At 39.2% G+C, this 23,015-nt stretch overlaps 2 protein-coding genes across 2 annotated transcripts in view; both read right to left on the reverse strand.

Moving 5' to 3' along the window:
• LOC133540569 (5-hydroxytryptamine receptor 3C-like) overlaps positions 1-13,209 on the reverse strand; it is a 33,861-nt gene extending 20,652 nt beyond the window's left edge. The window contains exons 1-6 of the mRNA XM_061883277.1: positions 13,185-13,209; positions 5,451-5,500; positions 5,329-5,377; positions 3,607-3,770; positions 1,485-1,529; positions 1,281-1,387 (exon numbers count right to left, since the gene is read on the reverse strand). Of these exons, the coding sequence (XP_061739261.1) occupies positions 1,281-1,387; positions 1,485-1,529; positions 3,607-3,770; positions 5,329-5,377; positions 5,451-5,477 (392 nt within the window). The 5' untranslated portion in view covers positions 5,478-5,500; positions 13,185-13,209. The remainder of the gene's footprint in view (positions 1-1,280; positions 1,388-1,484; positions 1,530-3,606; positions 3,771-5,328; positions 5,378-5,450; positions 5,501-13,184) is intronic.
• Positions 1-23,015, reverse strand: part of LOC133540574 (arf-GAP with coiled-coil, ANK repeat and PH domain-containing protein 2-like) — a 1,007,806-nt gene that overhangs the window by 704,727 nt on the left and 280,064 nt on the right. The gene's annotated exons all lie outside the window — the stretch shown is intronic.

The following is a 23,015-nucleotide window of genomic DNA, read 5'->3' on the forward strand; positions in this document are numbered from 1 at the left end:
TATGTAATAAGAAAGTCGACATATTGATGTAAAAAAATTATCATTCTGAGATAACAAGTAAAAATTATGATACGAAAGTCATGATTATGAGATAATAAAATTCGACATTAATAAATAAAAAGTCCTAATTATGAAATAAAAAGTCAAAATTATGTGATGAGAAAATTGATATTATGTAATAAAAAGTCATAATTATGAGATTAAAAAAAAAAACGCCAAAATGATGTGATACGAAAGTGAACATAATGATTTAAAAAGTCATAATTATGAGATTAAAAAACCGAGATTATGTAATAGAAAGTTGATATGATATAAAATGTAAAAATTATGTGATAAGAAAGTCGACATATTGATATAAAAAGTCATAAATAAGAGATAAAAAGCCAAAAATATGTAAAAAAGTTGATTTTATAAAGTAAAAAATGATAAGATAAAAAGTAAAAATTACGTAATAAGAAAGTCGACACATTGATATAAAAATGATAGTTATTAGGTAAGTAAAAATTATGTGATACGAAAGTCATAATTATGTGATTTAAATGTTTAATAATTAAATAAAAAGTAATAATTATGAAATAAATACATCAAAATTATGATACAAAAATCGGAAATAATAAATATAAAGTCATAATTGTGAAATAAAAACATTCGAAATAATGAAATAAAAAGTCTTATTAATGAGAAAAAAGGTTAAAATTATGAGACCAGAAAGTGGTTAGTAATTATGACTTTTTTTATATCATAATTATTACTTTTTATCTCGTAATTTTAATATGCGGTACTCTTTTTTTGGAGTGGTTTCCCTGGAATTTTTACAAATATTTCTACATTTATTTATTTTTGAGGTAATTTTTAAAAATGTTTATTTGTTTTTTTTTCTCCTGCTTCTGCTTTTTTTATTTTTATTTTTTTTAATGCAAAATAGGTTCTTGCCTTAGTCGTTTGTATTTAGCTGCAGTCAAAGTCCAAATGATTCATCCCCCTGGCAAACTTGGACTTGAAGTTTTTGTTCAAACACAAATAAAATCAGAGGAATATTTATTTCCACAATCACGTCGTCCTACTAAAGTTCTGGTTACATTTTCTGTCTTATTTCCAACCAGGAAAAAAAACTTGCTGCTCGAGTAAGTAAGCAACCTTAAGTCAAAATTACAACATTTTGAATTCATGATTATAACATTTTGAGCATGACACTTTATATCAAGAATTCAATCACAATTTCAATATTTGCACTAAAAAGTGTGTCCTAGTTCTGTCTGGTCGTCGTCTCCTAAACTCACAACTCATTGATGACCAGATCCGGGACCCAAAACTTCTTCCTGGGCAGGGAAATCTTGTCGGTGCCGCACTGGAGCGGGTCCCAACTGACAAACTCACTGTGCCACCTCTGCAGTCCCAAAGTGGGCACAGAAGTGCAAACATGAGCAGCAGGTGAAGACAATGTTGTGTAAAACACAAAACACACACAAAAATGGTGGACTTACAAAATGCTGCCAAAGATACGTCACCAGGAGTTGAGCCTTTTCATCCTGAAGAAGACAAACTCCAATTACGCCATTTTTTTAAAGAAAATTGCACCTTTTTCAATAGTGAAAATCCCACACCTTCCCCTTTTTGTGCAGACTAAATAGTAAAAAACTGCTATTAAGAGGCGGCTAACAATCAGGTAACGGGGAGTCATTTATCCCTCCAAAAAAACCTCTACAAACCCTCCATTTACATGCCGGGACCCGCAAGTTGATGCTGATAAGTAATTGTGTGAATGCCCAAGCGTTCAAAATTCCAGGTTTTCCTGGACATTTTGCCTGCTGAAAATGAATGGGTCATTTTTCGAACTTGTGCAATCCCCACATTTCTCAACCGATTCGAACCGCTCCACCGGCCACACAATCCAGGCAACTTGGACGATCAAATTACCGGGTTAACAAAAAAAATAAATCCCAGGAATTCCAGAAAAAATCCTCTTTTCCAAAGCCCTATTTTCACCTCTTCCTGGCAAGTTTCCACAGTCCACATTTTTTTTTGCACCATTCCGCTTTTAAAAGTTTCCTCCTAGTTAGGGCAACAAATAGTTTTTTTTTTCCCTGTACAAATTCCCGTTTTCCCCGAAATTCCTAAATATCCATCCATCCATCCATCTTCTTCCGCTTATCCGAGGTCGGGTCACGGGGGCAGCAGCCTAAGCAGGGAAACCCAGACTTCCCTCTCCCCAGCCACTTCGTCCAGCTCTTCCCGGGGGATCCCGAGGCGTTCCCATGCCAGCCGGGAGACATAGTCTTCCCAACGTGTCCTGGGTCTTCCCCGTGGCCTCCTACCGGTCAGACGTGCCCTAAACACCTCCCTAGGGAGGCGTTCGGGTGGCATCCTGACCAGATGCTCGAACCACCTCATCTGGCTCCTCTCGATGTGAAGGAGCAGCGGCTTTACTTTGAGTTCCTCCCGGATGACAGAACTTCTCACCCTATCTCTAAGGGAGAGTCCCGCCACACGGCGGAGGAAACTCATTTGGGCCGCTTGTACCCGTGATCTTATCCTTTCGGTCATGACCCAAAGCTCATGACCATAGGTGAGGATGGGAACGTAGATCGACCGGTAAATTGAGAGCTTTGCCTTCCGGCTCAGCTCCTTCTTCACCACAACGGATCGATACAACGTCCGCATTACTGAAGACGCCGCACCGATCCGCCTGTCGATCTCACGATCCACTCTTCCCTCACTCGTGAACAAGACTCCTACGTACTTGAACTCCTCCACTTGGGGCATTCTACCCTTTTCCGGGCGAGAACCATGGACTCGGACTTGGAGGTGCTGATTCTCATTCCGGTCGCTTCACACTCGGCTGCGAACCGATCCAGTGAGAGCTGAAGATCCCGGTCGGATGAAGCCATCAGGACCACATCATCTGCAAAAAGCAGAGACCTAATCCTGCGGTCAACAAACCGGAACCCCTCAACGCCTTGACTGCGCCTAGAAATTCTGTCCATAAAAGTTATGAACAGAATCGGTGACATTCTCAACTCAAACCATCACAACGTCAACATTTTTCAAGTGATTTAAAAAATTCCAACACCAACACATTAATTTCCATCCATTTTCTACCGCTTGTCCCTTTTGGGGGTGGCGGGGCGTGCTGGAGCCTATCTCAGCTGCATTCGGGCGGAAGGCGGTTTACACTCTGGACAAGTCGCCGCCTCATCGCAGGGCCAACACAAATAGACAGACAACATTCACACCCTAGGGCCAATTTAGTGTTGCCAATCAACCTATCCCCAGGTGCATGTCTTTGGAGGTGGGAGGAAGCCGGGGGGGCCCTGTCTCAACGCAGCATTTCAGAAGCTCTTATTGACTGCTTGGTCACTTCAAGCACTCACCACCAGCTTGCAGAACATTTGTCTTTGGAGGTGGGAGGAAGCCGGAGTACTGGGAAGGAACCCACGCAGTCACGGGGAGAACATGCAAACTCCACACAGAAAGATCCCGAGCCCGGGATTGAACCCTGACTACTCGGGACCTTTGTATTGTGAGGCACATGCACTAACCCCTGGTCCACCGTGCTGCCCCCATTCATATTATCTAGGACAGTGGTTCTCAATTTGCTGAACGTACCACTCCCAATATTGCATACAGGTAGAAGTGTAAGCTGACGTTGGTGGGGGTGGTCATGTTTTTGACGGGTCGTAAGGCGGCCATGTTGAAGACGGGCGTCAGGGCCTCAAACAGCGCCAGTTGGTTGGGTTGGGAGCAGTTCACCTTGGTGGGAGTGCACGGTTCTGATAGGTGGAGGAAACGAAACATGCTTTAAGTCTGCAGCCAATACAGAAATGTAGATGTACTCCATTTGTCTACAGCAGGGGTCACCAACGCGGTGCCCGTAAGGACCAGATGAGTCGCCCGCTGGCCTGTTCTAAAAATAGCTCAAATAGCAGCACTTACCAGTGAGCTGCCTCTATTTTTTAAAATTGTATTTATTTACTAGCAAGCTGGTCTCGCTTTGTTAGATGTTTTTAATACTAAGAGAGACAAAACTCAAATAGAATTTGAAAATCCAAGAAAATATTTTAAAGACTTGGTCTTCACTTGTTTAAATAAATTATTTTATTTTTTTACTTTGCTTCTTATAACTTTCAGAAAGACAGTTTTAGAGAAAAAATACAACCTTAAAAATTATTTTAGGATTTTTAAACACATATACCTTTTTACCTTTTAAATTCCTTCCTCTTCTTTCCTGACAATTTAAATCAATGTTCAAGTAAATTATTTTTTTATCGTAAAGAATAATAAATAAATTTAATTTTATTCTTCATTTTAGCTACATTTGTGAAATGTTTCTTCAAACTTATTATGATTAAAATTAAAAAAAAATATTCTGGCAAATCTAGAAATTCTCTAGAATCAAATTTAAATCTTATTTCAAAGTCTTTTAAATTTCTTTTGAAATTTCTGTTATGGAAAATCTGGAAGAAATAATAATTTGTCTTTGTTAGAAATATAGCTTGCTCCATTTTGTTATATATTCTAACAAAGTGCAGATTGGATTTTAACCTATTTAAAACATGTCATCAAAATTCTAAAATGAATCTTAATCAGGAAAAATGACTAATGATGTTCCATAAATTAATTTTTGAATTTTTTTCAAAAAGATTCAAATTAGTTAGTTTTTCTCTTCTTTTTTTCGGTTGAATTTTGAATTTTAAAGAGTCGAAAATGAAGATAAACTGTTTCAAAATTTAATTTTCATTTTTTTCGCGTTAAAACCGTTCAATTAAGTGTTTTTTTCATCATTTATTCTCTACAAAAAACATGTCATAAAAATTCTAAAATTAATCTTAATCAGGAAAAATTACTAATGATGTTCCATAAATTATTTTTTTTATTATTTCAAAAAGATTTGAATTAGATAGTTTTTCTCTTCTTTTTTTTTCGGTTGAATTTTGAATTTTAAAGAGTCGAAAATGAAGATAAACTATGTTTCAAAATTTAATTTTCATTTTTTTCGGTTTAAAACCGTTCAATTAAGTGTTTTTTTCATCATTTATTCTCTACAAAACACCTTCCGTAAAAGGAAAAAAAATGTACGACGGAATGACAAACAGAAATACCCATTTTTTTAAATATATATGTATAGATTTATTTATTAAAGGTAAATTGAGCAAATTGGCTCTTTCTGGCCATTTATTTAAGTGTGTATCAAACTGGTAGCCCTTTGCATTAATCAGTACCCAAGAAGTAGCTCTTGGTTTCAAAAAGGTTGGTGACCCCTGCTCTACTGCATTCACCTACTGTGTTTATGCATTTGGTAAAAAAAAAAAAAAAAAAGGAAATACGTACCAGGAATAAAAACAAGCAGCATAATCGGTATGGCTGAGAGAAGCGTCGGCTAGAATTCAAGTATCGTCAGTCACGGGTGGATGGAAACATATGGAAAGTACATCTGGGGAAGGATACTTTACCTTAAATGAAGATCCCGTGAAGGACATGTCAAGTGTTTTAGACCCAGTGCCTGTAGAGAATTGGGGATAGTTCTTAATGAAGAATACATGCAAAATTTGGACCCACATTTAATAATAAGGACGTGCCGAGTCTTAAGAAAAAGTATGTGATCAGCCAATGCCGATCATCGTCGGCTGACACCCGAGCAAGGCCAAAAGGTAACACTGCAAAAAGTCAGTGTTCAAAAACAAGCAAAAAAAAAATACAAAAATGAGGGGTATTTTACTTGAACTAAGCAAAATTATCTGCCAATAGAACAAGAAAATTTGGCTTGTCAAGACTTCAAAGCAAGTCAAATGAGCTAACTTCAATGAACCCCAAAATACCTTAAAATAAGTACCGTATTTTTCGGACTATAAGTCGCAGTTTTTTCTCACAGGTGCGACTTATACTCAGGAGCGAATTATGTGTGAAATTATTAACACATTACGGTAAAATATCAAATAATGTTATTTAGCTCATTCACGTAAGAGACTAGAGCAGGGGTGTCAAACTCAAATACAGAGTGGGCCGAAATTTTAAACGGAACAAAGCTAAGCCAAGCCAAGGTTGAACAAATTAACCTTTTAATAGGGACCCAAACAAGTTTTGCATTAAATATTGAACAAGCAAGGCTTATATAACTTTAGTGACATGCAAAATCCAGTTTTAAATAATAATATTAATAATAATAATTAAAAAATATCAATGGCATATCAAAGAAAATTTAAATAAAAATGTTATGCCTTTTTTTCTATTTGCAATCTTCTGAGGTAAATATCACATTTTTTCCACAGGCTAATAATACATTTGAAAATAAAATAACAATATTGAATGAACCAAACATTCAAGCCTTGAAGTAGCAAGAGAAAAAGCATGAATAAAACGTTAATTATTGGTCAGTTTGCTGGAAGTTTCCCGGAAGAGTTAGTGCTGCAAGGGGTTCTGGGTATTTGTTCTGTTGTGTTACGGTGCGGGTGTTCACCCGAAATGTGTTTGGCATTCTTGTTTGGTGTGGGTTCGCAGTGTGGCGCATATATGTAACAGTGCTAAATGTTGAGATCCGCTTTTTGGATCCTCCACATATTATTGTTTATTGTTCCATTTTTATTTTCACTCTCCATCTGATCCTATTATTTCCTGTTTAAGTCGGTCACCATGGTTACTCATCAGTTCACCTGCTGCTCACGCCCCGCACACCTGCTACAGATAATCCCCGTCACTTTATAAGCCGTCCTCTTTTGTTTGTTCAGCCTGGGTTCATGATTTGCTTTTCACGCAACAAGTTACGCCTGCAATACTCTCAAGTATGTATATTCTCGCTAAGCTTTTCACGCTAGCCATTCATTGTTCATTCCAGTTCTCATGCTGAAGTTTTTGTTTTACTGTTTTATGTGCCTACGTGCCAGTTGATTTCTCATTGTTGTATATCCTAGCTTTTATGCTAGCGTCCTTTGTTTGTTTTATTCAACTAGCTCCAGCATTTTTGTTATATAGCTCTTTTTTTTATTTAAATAAATCTGTTTATCTTACCTTTGCTGTGTTCAATTTCGACGCATCCTCGAGGGAATCGAACCCGGCATCACAATGCCGAACCGGCGAAACACTAAAGTTGTTTATACGGCCACCCTTGGTGTGACCTGTATGGCTGTTGACCAAGTATGCCTTGCATTCACTTGTGCATGTGTGTGTGTAAAAGGCACAAATATTATGTGACACACTGTTAGTATGGAGGAAAAGCGGATGTGACGACAGGTTGTAGAGAATGCTAAAGGCAGTGTCTTAAATGCAGGCCCCCAACATATTTGTCCGGGTGGAAATCGGTAGAAATTCGGGAGACTGGTTGCCCCGGGAGATTTTCGGAAGGAGCACTGAACTTCGGAAGTCTACCACGAAACTTAGGAGGGTTGGCAATTATGAGTATTAGCGGTGAATGCGGTGTTACAGCAGCATCGACGCTGCATAATACCGGCGGGCCAGCTCCAATGATAAATTGATATTGCCTCAAGGGCTAAATTAAACTACACGGCGGGCCAGATTTGGCCCGTGGGCCAGAGTTTGACACCCATGGACTAGACGTATAAGATTTCATGGGATTTAGCAATTAGGAGTGACAGATTGTTTGGTAAACTTATAGCATGTTCTATACTTTATAGTTATTTGAATGACTCTTACCATAATATGTTACGTTAACATACCAGGCACCTTCTCAGTTGGTTATTTATGCCTCATATAACGTACACTTATTCAGCCTGTTGTTCACTATTCTTTATTAATTTTTAATTGCCTTTCAAATGTCTATTCTTGGTGTTGGATTTTATCAAATAAATTTCCCCAAAAATGCGACTTATATATGGTTTTTCCCTTCTTTATTATGCATTTTCGGCAGGTGCGACTTATACTCCGAAAAATGCGATATATTCTTACTAATAACAAGTGCACTTTTCTTGGCAGCAAAAAAAAGAGACCTTTTTTTCTTAATATGTTAAAAAATGTTCTTAAATGAAGTAAATGCTAGTGCCATTATCTTGACAATGATATGTGCTCGGCATCTTGAAACCAGCAAACTTATACTAAAAACTAGTTTATTGTTCTTAATGGAAAGGCAACAAGGCAACCGCTTGTTACTCTCGGGGTCTCCTAGCCGCTCAGGCAAATCATCCATCCCATCCATCCATTTCTACCGCTTATTCCCTTTTGGGGTCACGGGGGGCGCTGACGCCTATCTCAGCTACAATCGGGCGGAAGGCGGGGTACACCCTGGACAAGTCGCTACCTCATCGCAGGGCCAACACAGATAGACAGACAACATTCACGCTCACATTCACACACTAGGGCCAATTTATATTGTTTAAAAATGCATTTTTCCATCGATAACATAAAATCATCGCGCCAAGTGCGTGCTCTTTCAGTCAATTAGTGCGCAAAGAATATATATATATATATATATATATATATATATATATATATATATATATATATATATATATATATATATATATATATATATATATATATATATATATATATGTATATATATATATATATATATATTAGGGCTGTGGATCTTTGGGTGTCCCACGATTCGATTCAATTCAATATCGATTCTTGGGGTCACGATTCGTTAATATATCGATTTTTTTCGATTCAATTCTCGATTCAAAAACGATATTTTTCCAATTCAGAACGATTCTGTATTCATTCAATACATAGAATTTCAGCAGGATCTACCCCAGTCTGCTGACATGCTGGCAGAGTGGTAGATTTAAAAAAAAAAAAAGCTTTTATAATTATAAAGGACAATGTTTTATCAACTGATTGCAATAATGTAAATTTGTTTTAACTATTAAACAAACCAAAAATATTACTTATTTTATCTCTGTTAAAATATTGGACACAGTGTGTTGTCAAGCTTATGAGATGCGATGCAAGTGTACGCCACTGTGACACTATTGTTCTTTTTGTAATTTTTATAAGTGTCTAATGATAATGTCAATGAGGGATTTTTAATCACTGCTATGCTGAAATTATAACTAATATTGATACTGTAGTTGATAATATTCATTTTTGTTTCACCACTTTTGGTTTGTTCTGTGTCGTGTTTGTGTCTCCTCTCAATTGCTCTGTTTATTGCAGTTCTGAGTGTTGCTGGGTCAGGTTTGGTTTTGGAATAGGATTGCATTGTTATGGTATTGCTGTGTAGTGGTTTGTTGGATTATTAAAAAATAAATAAATAAAAATCGATTTTTTAAAAATGACAATCGATTCTGAATCGCACAACGTAAACGATTCGATTCGTATTCAAATCGATTTTTTCCCCTCACCCTTAATATATATATATGTATATATATATATATATATATATATATATATATATATATATATATATATATATATATATACATAAATAATCACATTAAGATATTACAGCTTGTTGCTGAGATTTGATGACTTATATTGAGTAAAACATGCTTGAAACTAGAATATCAACAGATGCCAAGCTGTGTCATCAACACTCACAAGTATTAAACTACGTTTTTAAAGTAATAATTTCTTACCTCAAGCATGCAAAAAAATAAAAATCATAATGCCAAGCGCATATCAATTTGTCAAGATAATGGCACTGGCATTTACCTAATTTAAGAATATTTTTCAACATATTGAGCAAAAAGGTCTAATATTTTTGTATTCCACCACAAAAAGTCCACTTGTTATTAGTGGGAATATACTTTTTTAAATATACTTTTGGGTTCATTGAGGTTAGCTAATTGTACTTGTTTTGGAAAGTTTTGACAAGCCAAATTTTCTTGTTCTTTTGGCAGATCATTTTGCTTAGTTGAAATAAAATACCCCTAATTTTTTTTCTTGTTTTTGAACACTGTCTTTTGCAGTGTATGTACTGTAATTATACTGACATTCATTGGCGTACTGCATCTATCATGATCGATAATAAAGTGACTCACTCAATGGACAGTTGTTTGTCCGGTCCAGCTGGCCCGAAGACGTTTATTCCGCTTTATGTGGGTAAGCACTCCATTTATGTCGAAATATCCCGGCTCCAAATTCCACACATACAGCTTTGAGTCAAGCCTACCTCACTCCCTCGGCGTCCGTCTGCTCCAACTCTTCTTTCGTGCTCGCTTCTGCAACTAATTCATCCTCCATATACTCAGCTTCAAAAGTATAAGGTTGCAAATCCTCATTTGTCCTAAAATATTCATCTTTGGTGTCTGTTACCAAGTCTGCCATGATTAGAAAACAGTCGCGCTTCTTTACATTTGTTTGCCAGAAGTTAGCAGCGCTGCTACGGAAACAGAAATTAAACCGCGGAAGAAATCAGTCATGATTAAAATGACCAAAAGACGGTAAATATTGAACATATCATATATTTTTATGAATGTGTTAGTTACTACATTATATATAGACTTGCAGTGTTTATACAAAACGTTGGAGGGTTTTGAAGTTGTTTTAGAGGCCTTTGAAGGCTCCAACGTCTCACTCTTCTTTCGTGCTCGCTTCTGCAACTAATTCATCCTCCATATACTCAGCTTCAAAAGTATAAGGTTGCGAATCCTCATTTGTCCTAAAATATTCATCTTTGGAGTCTGTTACCAAGTCTGCCATGATTAGAAAACAGTCGCGTTTCTTTACATTTGTTTGCCAGAAGTTAGCCGCGCTGCTACGGAAACAGAAATTAAACCACGGAAGAAATCAGTCATGATCAAAATGACCAAAAGACGGTAAATATTGAACATATTATATATTTTTATGAATGTGTTAGTTACTACATTATATATAGACTTGCAGTGTTTATACAAAACGTTGATGGAGGGTTTTGAAGTTGTTTTAGAGGCCTTTGAAGGCTACATTGGTGACTCTCATTAGTCACATCACGACAACAACAATAGAGCAACATCAGCAAAAACCATATTTACAAATATGATGGTAAAGTGATTGCAAAGAAGCAGTTAGCGAAACAAATAATACAGAAATGACAAAGAGCATTATTACACTACAAATGGAGCAATAGAAATATCAATAAAAATAGTGCTATTGATGATGAACATAACCAGTAATTGACCTCTATTACCAACAATACAGTTGTTCAAATGCAACAATACATATATAACTACAGATACAAAAGATTGCAGAAAAAATGGAGGGGAAGAAAGAGAAGCAACCTATATAAACCTTGTAGATTGTTATAGTAACAATAGGTTAAGCTTTGTCAGTGTGCCATGTGTTATCCAGTTTACCCTAGGGCAGGGGTGTCAAACTCAAATACAGAGTGGGCCAAAATTTAAAACTGAACAAAGCCGCGGGCCAAGGTTGAACAAATTAACCTTTTAATAGGGACCCAAACAAGTTTTGCATTGAACATTGAACAAGCAAGTTTTATATAACTTTATAGTGACATGCAAAATCCAGTTTCAAATAATAATGATAATAATTAAAAAATATCAATGGCATGTCAAATAAAATTTAAATACAAATTTAATGCCTCTTTTCTATTTGCAGCCTTCTAAGGGAAATATCAAAATATATTGTAGTGTCCCGAAAAAGTTAGTGCTGCAAGGGGTTCTGGGTATTGGTTCTTTTGTGTTTATGTTATGTTACAGTGCAGATGTTCTCCCGAAATGTGTTTGTCATTCTTGTTTGGTGTGAGTTCACAGTGTGGCGCATATTTGTAACAGTGTTAAAGTTGTTTATACCGCCACCCTCAGTGTGACCTGTATGGCTGTTGACCAAGTATGCCTTGCATTCACTTATGTGTGTGTAATACCCGCATATATTATGCGAGTGGGCCTGCACGCTGTTTGTAGTGAGGAAATGCGGACGTGACGACAGGTTGTAGAGAATGCAAAAGGCCTCAATATTGTTGTCCGGGTGAAAATCGGGAGAATGCTTGCTTGCCCCGGGAGATTTTCGGGAGGGGAACTGAACTTCGGGAGGATTGGCAAGTGTGAGAAATTGCGGTGTTACAGCCAGGGGCCCCGAAAGGGGGGTGAAGGAGACGGATTCTAGGTGCCCATGATGGAGGGGGGCCCAGAGAGGCCCCTAACGATGATGAAATTATGTGTTGGGGGCCCTGTAAAGATTCTTTTCAGGGGGCCCACAATCCCTAGCGGTGCCCCTGGTTACAGCGGCACCGCTGCTGTGTAATAACAGCGGGCCAGCTGTAACGTTAATTTGATATTGCCTCAAGGGCCAAATTAAATTACACGGCGGGCCAAATTTGGCCCGCGGGCCAGAGTTTGACACCCATGCCCTAGGGCAACAATGTTGATGTATATGTTTGATGAAACGTGATTATGTGCATGAGTGTATGTATGTATATGTACTTGTATATGTACAGTATGTGTATATGTATGTTTGTACTGTGAATGTATATGTACAGTATGTGTATACGTATGTTTGTGCAGTGAATGTATACGTACAGTATGTGTATATGTATGTTTGTACTGTGAATGTATATGTACAGTATGTGTATACATATGTATGTTTGTACTGTGAATGTAAACGTACAGTATGTGTATATGTATGTTTGTACTGTGAATGTATATGTACAGTATGTGTATACATATGTATGTTTGTACTGTGAATGTAAACGTACAGTATGTGTATATGTATGTTTGTACTGTGAATGTATATGTACAGTATGTGTATATGTATGTTTGTACTGTGAATGTATATGTACAGTATGTGTATATGTATGTTTGTACTGTGAATGTATATGTACAGTATGTGTATATGTATGTATGTTTGTGCAGTGAATGTCTATATAGCCACATCTTTCGAACGTTAATCATCTGTAAAATCCTAAAAAAAAAATAAAAACAGATGTGTGTGTGATCTTGTCACGCATAATGATTGTGAAAAATAGGCAAAATTGAATATAATAAAACCTGTGCCTTGTTTTCAATGAATACTTAGGCCTACTAGACTACTGCATTTTAATGTTGGTCGTTACTTGGAAAGCCAAGTGTTTTCCAAGGTAATCCTTGGTGAAGGAAGAGTGAGAACCACTGCTGATTGATTGATTGATTGATTGATTGATACTTTTATTAGTAGATTGCACAGTACAGTACATATTCCGTACAACTGACCACTAAATGGTAACACCCCAATAAGTTTTTCAACTTGTTTAAGTCGGGCTCCACGTTAATCAATTCAATGCTGTATCATATTGTATGAAATCTTTAGATGTGACTTACCTACCAGTGGATGGAAGATGTGAGTGGTCCTATTGGTTAGTGTACTTATGTATGTATATATATATATAGTGGTGCTGCAGCTGAAGCGTGATGCGGATTCTTAAAAAAAACCATGCAAATCATGTAGGAAAAGCACAACCAAAAGCAGCTGCTTTCTGAATAAAGGCATGTATCCAAAGCAAAATGAACCACTGCTCCCAGTGTGTCCATTATCACACCTGCTGTATGCAAATGAAGGGAAGATTCTCCAATTTTACTCTGCACGGCATTGCCAGATGGGAAGCTCTCGTACCGGATTCAAATCATCCTATTTTGATGTACTGTATCGTACACGCAGTAAAACAAGGCCGTGAATCGTGTATTGTTTTTTTTACAACGCCATTTGTCAGAATAATTATGTATATATATATATATACATATACATATATATATATATATATGTAATTTTGACTAGGGGGCAAATTTAGGGAAAGAAATGTGTCTGAGGACCGGTATATCTACTTTTAGGAACACTAATACAAAACCTCACAATAATGTCTGATTGAATGCTAAAAACATTTTGACAGACTTTAAAAAAACAGAATGGAATTGTAAATTTTTCTATGAACGATAAAAAACTAAATATTGACAACATGACCGTCACACCCCCTCTCGATCGACATATTTTACAATCAAGCAAAAACGCGACGGACAGCGAAATATGAACACAAAGGGTAAAAATACAATATACAATCTGATATATAACAACAAAGCTTTAGAACTTTGTTGTGAAAATCTCCTTCCACGTCTGTCCCTGACATCCACATTTCGGGCTGACACTCTGTGGAAACGCTCCCCACCCCCATTGCTTGGTGCCTCGTCTGAGCTGCCGTGACTTAGATTGCCATAGTAACTAATTAATTACCATAGTAACTAGTATATCGTGCAAAAGCGCAAGATTCCAACCACTGAAATACTTATAGTTCAAGACTTGCGGTCATTTGAAAACATCCCTGCACATCATAATGGCAGCTACACTTTGATTGATTGATTGATTGATTGAAACTTTTATTAGAAGCGGTATAACTCGGTTGGTAGAGCGGCCGTGCCGGCAACTTGAGGGTTACAGGTTCGATCCCGGCTTCCGCCATCCTAGTCACTGCCGTTGTGTCATTGGGCAAGACACTTTACCCACCTGCTCCCAGTGCCACCCACACTGGCTTAAATGTTAAAAAAAAAATAATTGATATTGGGTTTTACTATGTGAAGTGCTTTGAGTCACTGGAGAAAAAGCGCTATATAAATATAATTCACTTCACTATATATTATCACACAACTCTCATGCTTAAGGGCCGTTGCTATTGTTATAATCAATTGTGCTGAAATTGTATTTTTCTTTGGCTGTGCACAGCTGGCAATCCAAAAGATTGCAAGCCAGTCCGGTATCAGTTTTTGTTTCCTGAATCTGCATTCTGACTGCCAAGGCCGAACATCGAGTACCGTGACGCAGACAGAGCAGAGACAAGGCGATATCACAACTGCATTTTTGTATAATCATATATTGTGTCTAACTGGAGCTGTCGAGATTACCCCCTTCCCTCAGCGACAGCTTCAGTGATGTAACTTGGGACCTAAAAAATAAATATAGGAAGCATGGGGGCTAGACTTTAGAGCTTAATTTGGATCTGTAACTAGAGTACAGCCCCAAAAAATGTCTCTCCTCAATTGAGCAAAACTTAACTCTGTCTCTGCATGACTCCTTGCTTCTTGTCTGTTTAATAGATGTCATCAGTGTTTGAACCTAACACCGTTTTACCTTGAAAATAAATTAACAGTACTGTCGGGGGGGGGGGGGGGTTTAAAGCTGCCATTGTCCATTGTTGTTTACGTGTTTTGTTTTGTGTGTCACTCGGGCTTTGTTGTGCGGTGTTTGGCCGTAAAGAGGCACGATACACAACATCGGGCGCAGTGCAGGATGAATCGTTTTTGTGTTGTGATCCGACTTTATGGGACGTTTGGAGTTATTGCAACATTGGGGTGAAGTGAAGTGAATTATATTTATATAGCGCTTTTCTCTAGTGACTTGAAGCGCTTTTACATTGAGAAACCCAATATCTAAGTTACATTTTTTTAAACTAGTGTGGATGGCACTGGGAGCAGGTTTGATTGATTGATTGATACTTTTATTAGTAGATTGCACAGTACAGTACATATTCCGTACAATTGACCACTAAATGGTAACACCCGAATAAGTTTTTCAACTTGTTTAAGTCGGGGTCCACGTTAATCAATTCATGGTAATTCATGGTGGGTATAGTGTCTTGCCCAAGGACACAACGGCAGTGGCTAGGATGGCAGAAGCGGGGATCGAACTTGAACCCTCAAGTTGCTGGCACGGCCACTCTACCAAACCGAGCTATACTAAGCAATAGTGTCGCTGAACACAAGACAATAATGACTGTGCATGTGAGCTGTGTGCTTGGTATTTTAATGTATTTCATGTATTTATCTATTTTCTTATATTTTATGTGTAATTATGAATTTGCCTTAAATTAGTTTTGCTTACAACTTCGTTGTACAATGACAATAAAGATAAATTATATTCTATTCTATACCGCTACCATGTGTCGTACACATTGGATAATTATCCTATATCTGGCAACTTTGACTGAGTAAATTAGGGGTGTCAGGATCCAATATTGATATCAGATATCGGTCCGATATCAGCCAAAACAAGTATCAGCTCCACTCCACCTGACCTTAGTTGAACAATATTAGAATCCAACATAGCACATTTGTCAATATAAAGAAGTATCAAATAATTATTGTATACTATATACGCATCCATCCATTTTTTTTTTCTTTGTCATGAAAAAGGAAGGTTTTTGGGTTGGTGCACTAATTGTAAGTGTATCTTGTGTTTTTAATTAAAAAAAAAAAAGTCTAGTCTCTTACGTGAATAAGCTAAATGATATTATTTGATATTTTACGGTAATGTGTTAATAATTTCACACATAAGTCGCTCCTGAGTATAAGTCGCACCCCCGAGCAAAGTATGAAAAAAACTGCGACTTATAGTCTTAAAAATACGGAAGTTAAATGGGAAATACTAAACGTTAAAAATATATAAAACAAACCTTTCACCAAGTGATCACTCGTTAGGTCTTGTACTCCGCTCCTTTGGACTGGAGTGCGTGCCACTTTTATCTTCGTCTTTCGTAAAATCTCGCAGTTGTCACGGGGGATAAAACGGGTGGACCCAAATGCAGTAAAGACAAGCTGAATTAGTGTTCAAGGGTTATTATTAATAAAACCTGAGGGAAAGGAGGCAGCTTGTAGTCCTAGGCTAGCAGGCCGTGGCTAGCAGGCCGTGGCTAGCAGGCCGAGGCTAGCAGGCCGAGGCTAGCAGGCCGAGGCTAGCAGGCCGTGGCTAGCAGGCCGTGGCTAGCAGGCCGAGGCTAGCAGGACGTGGCTAGCAGGACGTGGCTAGCAGGACGTGGCTAGCAGGACGTGGCTAGCAGGACGTGGCTAGCAGGCCGAGCGTAGCAGGCCGAGCGTAGCAGGCCGTGGCTAGCAGGCCGAGGCTAGCAGGCCGTGGCTAGCAGGCCGTGGCTAGCAGGCCGTGGCTAGCAGGCCGAGGCTAGCAGGCCGAGGCTAGCAGGCCGTGGCTAGCAGGCCGAGGCTAGCAGGCCGTGGCTAGCAGGCCGTGGCTAGCAGGCCGACGCTAGCAGGCCGAGGCTAGCAGGCCGAGGCTAGCAGGCCGAGGCTAGCAGGCCGTGGCTAGCAGGCCGAGGCTAGCAGGACGTGGCTAGCAGGCCGAGGCTAGCAGGCCGAGCGTAGCAGGCCGTGGCTAGCAGGCCGAGGCTAGCAGGCCGTGGCTAGCAGGCCGAGGCTAGCAGGCCGAGGCTAGCAGGCCGTGGCTAGCAGGCCGTGGCTAGCAGGCCGTGGCTAGCAGGCCGAGGCTAGCAGGCCGTGGCTAGCAGGCCGAGGCTAGCAGGCCGAGGCTAGCAGGCCGTGGCTAGCAGGCCGTGGCTAGCAGGCCGTGGCTAGCAGGCCGTGGCTAGCAGGCTGAGGCAGGCACACACGGCAGGTAGGGAACTGAAGGCAGAGGAAAAAACGATGAGGGTAAGATGAGGTGCCAAAAAACACAAAAATAGCAGGTTTGCAAGATTATCAAAGTTGCTAGAATTCCAGGACAAACTGGCGGGAAGCGTTACCACATGTAGCAAGGTGAAACAATCTGGCGATCGCGCCGAGGTGAAGTCCAAACATTTGTAGGCTGCAGGTAATGAGTTGATGGCAGGCAGGTGAGTGATTAGGGTGCTGGGATCAGCTGTGCCAGGCTGAGAGCTGGAGTCAAGCCTTACGCCCAAAATACGCCCACCCTCCCAAAGACACACAGAGAAAAACAGACACAGACTGACTGGGACAGCAGTCTTCTGCCCTTCTTGGTTACCTCTCATGGAACTCTGAAGTAACGTTTATCCTTTTTGGGATTTGAACTGTTTGCACAGCCAAATACGACACAAGCGTCGGGTATTGTTCTTCCAGAAAGGCTAAATGGCGCCTAGTTAGTTAAAGTACCGTATTTTTCAGAGTATAAGTCGCACCTGCCGAAAATGCTTAATAAATAAAGAAAAAAACATGTATAAGTCGCACTGGAGTATAAGTCGCATTTTTGGGGGAAATTTATTTGATAAAACCCAACACCAAGAATAGACATTTGAAAGGCAATTTAAAATAAATAAAGAATAGTGAACAACAGGCTGAATAAGTGTACGTTATATGAGGCATAAATAACCAACTGAGAAGGTGCCTGGTATGTTAACGTAACATATTATGGTAAGAGTCATTCAAACAACTATAACATATATCACATGCTATACGTTTACCAAACAATCTGTCATTCCTAATCACTAAATCCCATGAAATCTTATACGTCTTGTCTCTTACGTGAATGAGCTAAATAATATTATTTGATATTTTACGGTAATGTGTTAATAATTTCACACATAAGTCGCTTCTGAGTATAAGTCGCACCCCCGGGCAACGTATGAAAAAAACTGCGACTTATAGTCTGAAAAATACGGAAGTTAAATGGGAAATACTAAATGTTAAAAATATATAAAACGAACCTTTCACCAAGTGATCACTCGTTAGGTCTTCTACACTGCTCTTTTGGACTGGAGTGCGTGCCACTTTTATCATCGTCTTTCGTAAAATCTCGCAGTCTTCTGCCCTTCTTGGTTACCTCTCATGGAACTCTGAAGTAACGTTTATCCTTTTTGGGATTTGAACTGTTTGCACAGCCAAAAATGACACAAGCGTAGGGTATTCTTCTTCGAGAAAGGCTAAATGGCGCCTACTTAGTTAAAGTAACGTATTTTATAGAGTATAAGTCGCTCCGGAGTATAAGTCGCACCTGCCGAAAATGCATAATAAAGAAGGAAAAAAACATATATATGTCGCGTTTTTGGGGGAAATTTATTTGATAAAACCCAACACCAAGAATAGACATTTGAAAGACAATTTAAAATAAAGAATAGTGAACAACAGGCTGAATAAGTGTACGTTATATGAGGCATAAATAACCAACTGAGAAGGTGCCTGGTATGTTAACGTAACATATTATGGTAAGAGTCATTCAAATAACTATAACATATAGAACATGCTATACGTTTACCAAACAATCTGTCACTCTTAATCGATAAATCCCATGAAATATTATACGTATAGTCTCTTACGTAAATGAGCTACATAAAATTATTTGATATTTTACGGTTGTGTGTTAATAATTTCACACATAAGTCGCTCCTGAGTATAAGTCGCACCCCCGGGCAAACTGAAAAAAACTGCGACTTATAGTCCAAAAAATACGGTACTTGATCTTATTTTCACGTGAAAAACACACATTTTTAAGACGTGGCGACCATATCTATGGCGGCAACTTCCATTTTATTTTGTAGTAGTAGCGACTTCCTCCTGGTTAACATCCTAAAGCTGACCAACACGCCGGACTGTAGTCAGTTGGAAGCGTGTCTTAATGAAATTAAACAATGGATGTCCGCTAATTTTTTGCAACTTAACGCCAAAAAAACGGAAATGCTGATTATCGGTCCTGCTAGACACCGACCTCTATTTAATAATACAACTTTAACATTTTACAACCAAAAAATAAAACAAGGTGACTCGGTAAAAAATCTGGGTATTATCTTTGACCCAACTCTCTCCTTTGAGTCACACATTAAAAGCGTTACTAAAACGGCCTTCTTTCATCTCCGTAATATCGCTAAAATTCGCTCCATTTTGTCCACTAAAGACGCCGAGATCATTATCCATGCGTTTGTTACGTCTCGTCTCGACTACCGTAACGTATTATTTTCGGGTCTCCCCATGTCTAGCATTAAAAGATTACATTTGGTACAAAATGCGGCTGCTAGACTTTTGACAAGAACAAGAAAGTTTGATCACATTACGCCTGTACTGGCTCACCTGCACTGGCTTCCTGTGCACTTAAGATGTGACTTTAAGGTTTTACTACCTACGTATAAAATACTACACGGTCTAGCTCCATCCTATCTTGCCGATTGTATTGTACCATATGTCCCGGCAAGAAATCTGCGTTCAAAAGACTCCGGCTCATTAATGATTCCTAGAGCCCAAAAAAAGTCTGCGGGCTATAGAGCGTTTTCCGTTCGGGCTCCAGTACTCTGGAATGCCCTCCCGGTAACAATTAGAGCTGCTACCTCAGTAGAATCATTTAAGTCCCTCTTAAAATTAATTTCTATACTCTAGCCTTTAAATAGACCCCCCTTTTAGACCAGTTGATCTGCCGCTTCTTTTCTTTTTTCTCCTCTGTCCCCCCCTCCCTCGTGGAGGGGGTCCGGTCCGATGACCATGGATGAAGTACTGGCTGTCCAGAGTCGAGACCCAGGATGGATCACTCGTCGGGACCCAGGATGGACCGCTCGCCTGTGTATCGATTGGGGACATCTCTACGCTGCTGATCCGCCTCCGCTTGGGATGGTTTCCTGTGGACGGGACTCTCGCTGCTGTCTTGGATCCGCTTTGAACTGAACTCTCGCGGCTGTGTTGGAGCCACTATGGATTGAACTTTCACAGTATCATGTTAGACCCGCTCGACATCCATTGCTTTCGGTCCCCTAGAGGGGGGGGGGGGGTTGCCCACTTCTGAGGACCTCTCCAAGGTTTCTCATAGTCAGCATTGTCACTGGCGTCCCACTGGATGTGAGTTTTCCTTGCCCTTTTGTGGGTTCTTCCGAGGATGTCGTAGTCGTAATGGTTTGTACAGTCCTTTGAGACATTTGTGATTTAGGGCTATATAAATAAACATTGATTGATTGATTGATTGATCCTTTGTTTTCACTTCAGCGAACTGCGCATGCAAGTGACGTGGAGACCACATTGCGGCCACATGCACGTTTACACGGGAGTCTAATAAAAATCATCCTACTTGCAGTGTAAACAGTTTGATGGAAACAAATCAGATTAAAAAAGAATCAGATTGCAGTCTTGATGATGTCTGAAGGGGTGTTTTCATGCATATTCGTATGTGCTATTGTAATGTGATCAAGCTAGCATCGTGAGCATTAGCTTATATGCTAACACAATTACGAGTGTCTGAGTTAGTATTGACTTCGAACGGCATTCCTTTTTGTATTGTTCCACTTTCATAAATTCACTAAAACGTCACCATGGAGTGATTGAGTCTGTTTGTCTGATTGGAGAGCTAGCTCCCGCATTGAGTCCATGACGACGACTTCTGTTTTGTTTGACCAGCCGTTTTACTGCCGTTTTACAGACACTGTTTGGAAAGTCTGAATCTGATGCTAACAGAAATCTGATTCAAAGCACTTGGGAGCGTTTGTACTGGCAAAAAAATCAGATCTGCGTCACTTAAGCACAAACAAAATTGGTGTTCAGTGTAAACAGGGCATTAGAGACACATTTTAGTTATTAGCTTATATAACTCATATGAAACGCGACTATATGTTTGTTGAAGTTGCTTCCTAGCAGTTCCACTGTAGACACGGCACAGGAGCCCAGCGTGCCGTTTTTAACAAAGTTTTTAATGTACATACAGTAGGTTTTATCAAAATCTTTCTCCCGACAAGTCACGTCCGTATCCTCTCTCTCCCCCTCTGCTCTCGGCTGCTCACTGTTAAAGACAACAGATGATTAGATTAACACGTACTACCTGGGAAATCCAATCACCTGTCAGCTGTGTCTCGCCGTCAGCACATGCCCCGCCCCCATCCGATGGTGCTCGTCCTCAGCACCATAGACAGAGGCGGTGACCTTTGATCCTGCAGGCAGCGCTGGTCACGCCTCCCTCCACAATGTTTTTAACATTTTTTACAGTTTATGCAGTGGGGCAAAAAAGTATTTAGTCAGCCACCGATTGTGCAAGTTCTCCCACTTAAAATGATGACAGAGGTCTGTAATTTTCATCATAGGTACACTTCAACTGTGAGAGACAGAATGTGAAAAAAAATCCAGGAATTCACATTGTAGGAATTTTAAAGGATTTATTTGCGGAAAATAAGTATTTGGTCAACCATTCAAAGCGCTCACTGATGGAAGGAGGTTTTGGCTCAAAATCTCACGATACATGGCCCCATTCATTCTTTCCTTAACACGAATAAATCGTCCCGTCCCCTTGGCAGAAAAACTGCCCCAAAGCATGATGTTTCCACCCCCATGCTTCACAGTAGGTCTGGTGTTCTTGGGATGCAACTCTGTATTCTTCTTCCTCCAAACACGACGAGTTGAGTTTATACCAAAAAGTTCAATTTTGGTTTCATCTGACCACATGACATTCTCCCAATCCTCTGCTGTGTCATCCATGTATCCATTTTGGTACAAACTCAACTCGTCGTGTTTGGAGGAAGAAGAATACTGAGTTGCATCCCAAGAACACCATACCTACTGTGAAGCATGGGGATGGAAACATCATGCTTTGGGGCTGTTTTTTCTGCTAAGGGGACAGGACGATTGATCCGTGTTAAGGAAAGAATGAATGGGGCCATGTATCGTGAGATTTTGAGGCCAAACCTCCTTCCATCAGTGAGAGCTTTGAATGGTTGACCAAATACTTGTTTTCCACCATAATTTACAAATGAATTCCTACAATGTGAATTCCTGGATTTTTTTTTCACATTCTGTCTCTCACAGTTGAAGTGTACCTATGATGAAAATTACAGACCTCTGTCATCATTTTAAGTGGGAGAACTTGCACAATCGGTGGATGACTAAATACTTTTTGCCCCACTGTATGACAACAGTCTTGAAGTGATTTAACATGGTGTCATTTTAGTACCTTTTGAAAAACCTGACTACTTGAACAAAGGGGTGTTTTGTTTAGGCAGTATTGACGTGCACTAAGACAAACATGTGGTCGATATTGCCAACAAGGAGAGGGTTTTATGGTGTCTGGAATTTTAAAATTACCAGCTTCACATTTGCTTCGTGTATAGCAGGGGTAGGGAACCTATGGCTCTCGGATAAATCTTAGCTGACGTTGCTTAACACGATAAGTAATGAATAATTCCGCTGGTAATCACAGTGTTAAAAATAATGTTCAAATTATAAAACATTCTCATGCATTTTAATCCAACCATCCGTTTTCTATCGCACCTGTTCAAGAAGTCGCATTAATGGTCAAAAGTATTTTATTTATTATTGGTTACCTTCAGAAAAACAATGTTTTTTGTTGTTGTTTTTTTTTTTTAAAAGAATAAGATGTTAAGATCCGTACTCCGATCTTCCCATATTATAGTTTGTTGCATTTTTATTCACTCCGTCGTTCTACCCTCATACTTCCTGTTTAGT

The sequence above is a fragment of the Nerophis ophidion genome, linkage group LG22, assembly GCF_033978795.1.
Source record: "Nerophis ophidion isolate RoL-2023_Sa linkage group LG22, RoL_Noph_v1.0, whole genome shotgun sequence".
NCBI lineage: Eukaryota > Metazoa > Chordata > Actinopteri > Syngnathiformes > Syngnathidae > Nerophis > Nerophis ophidion.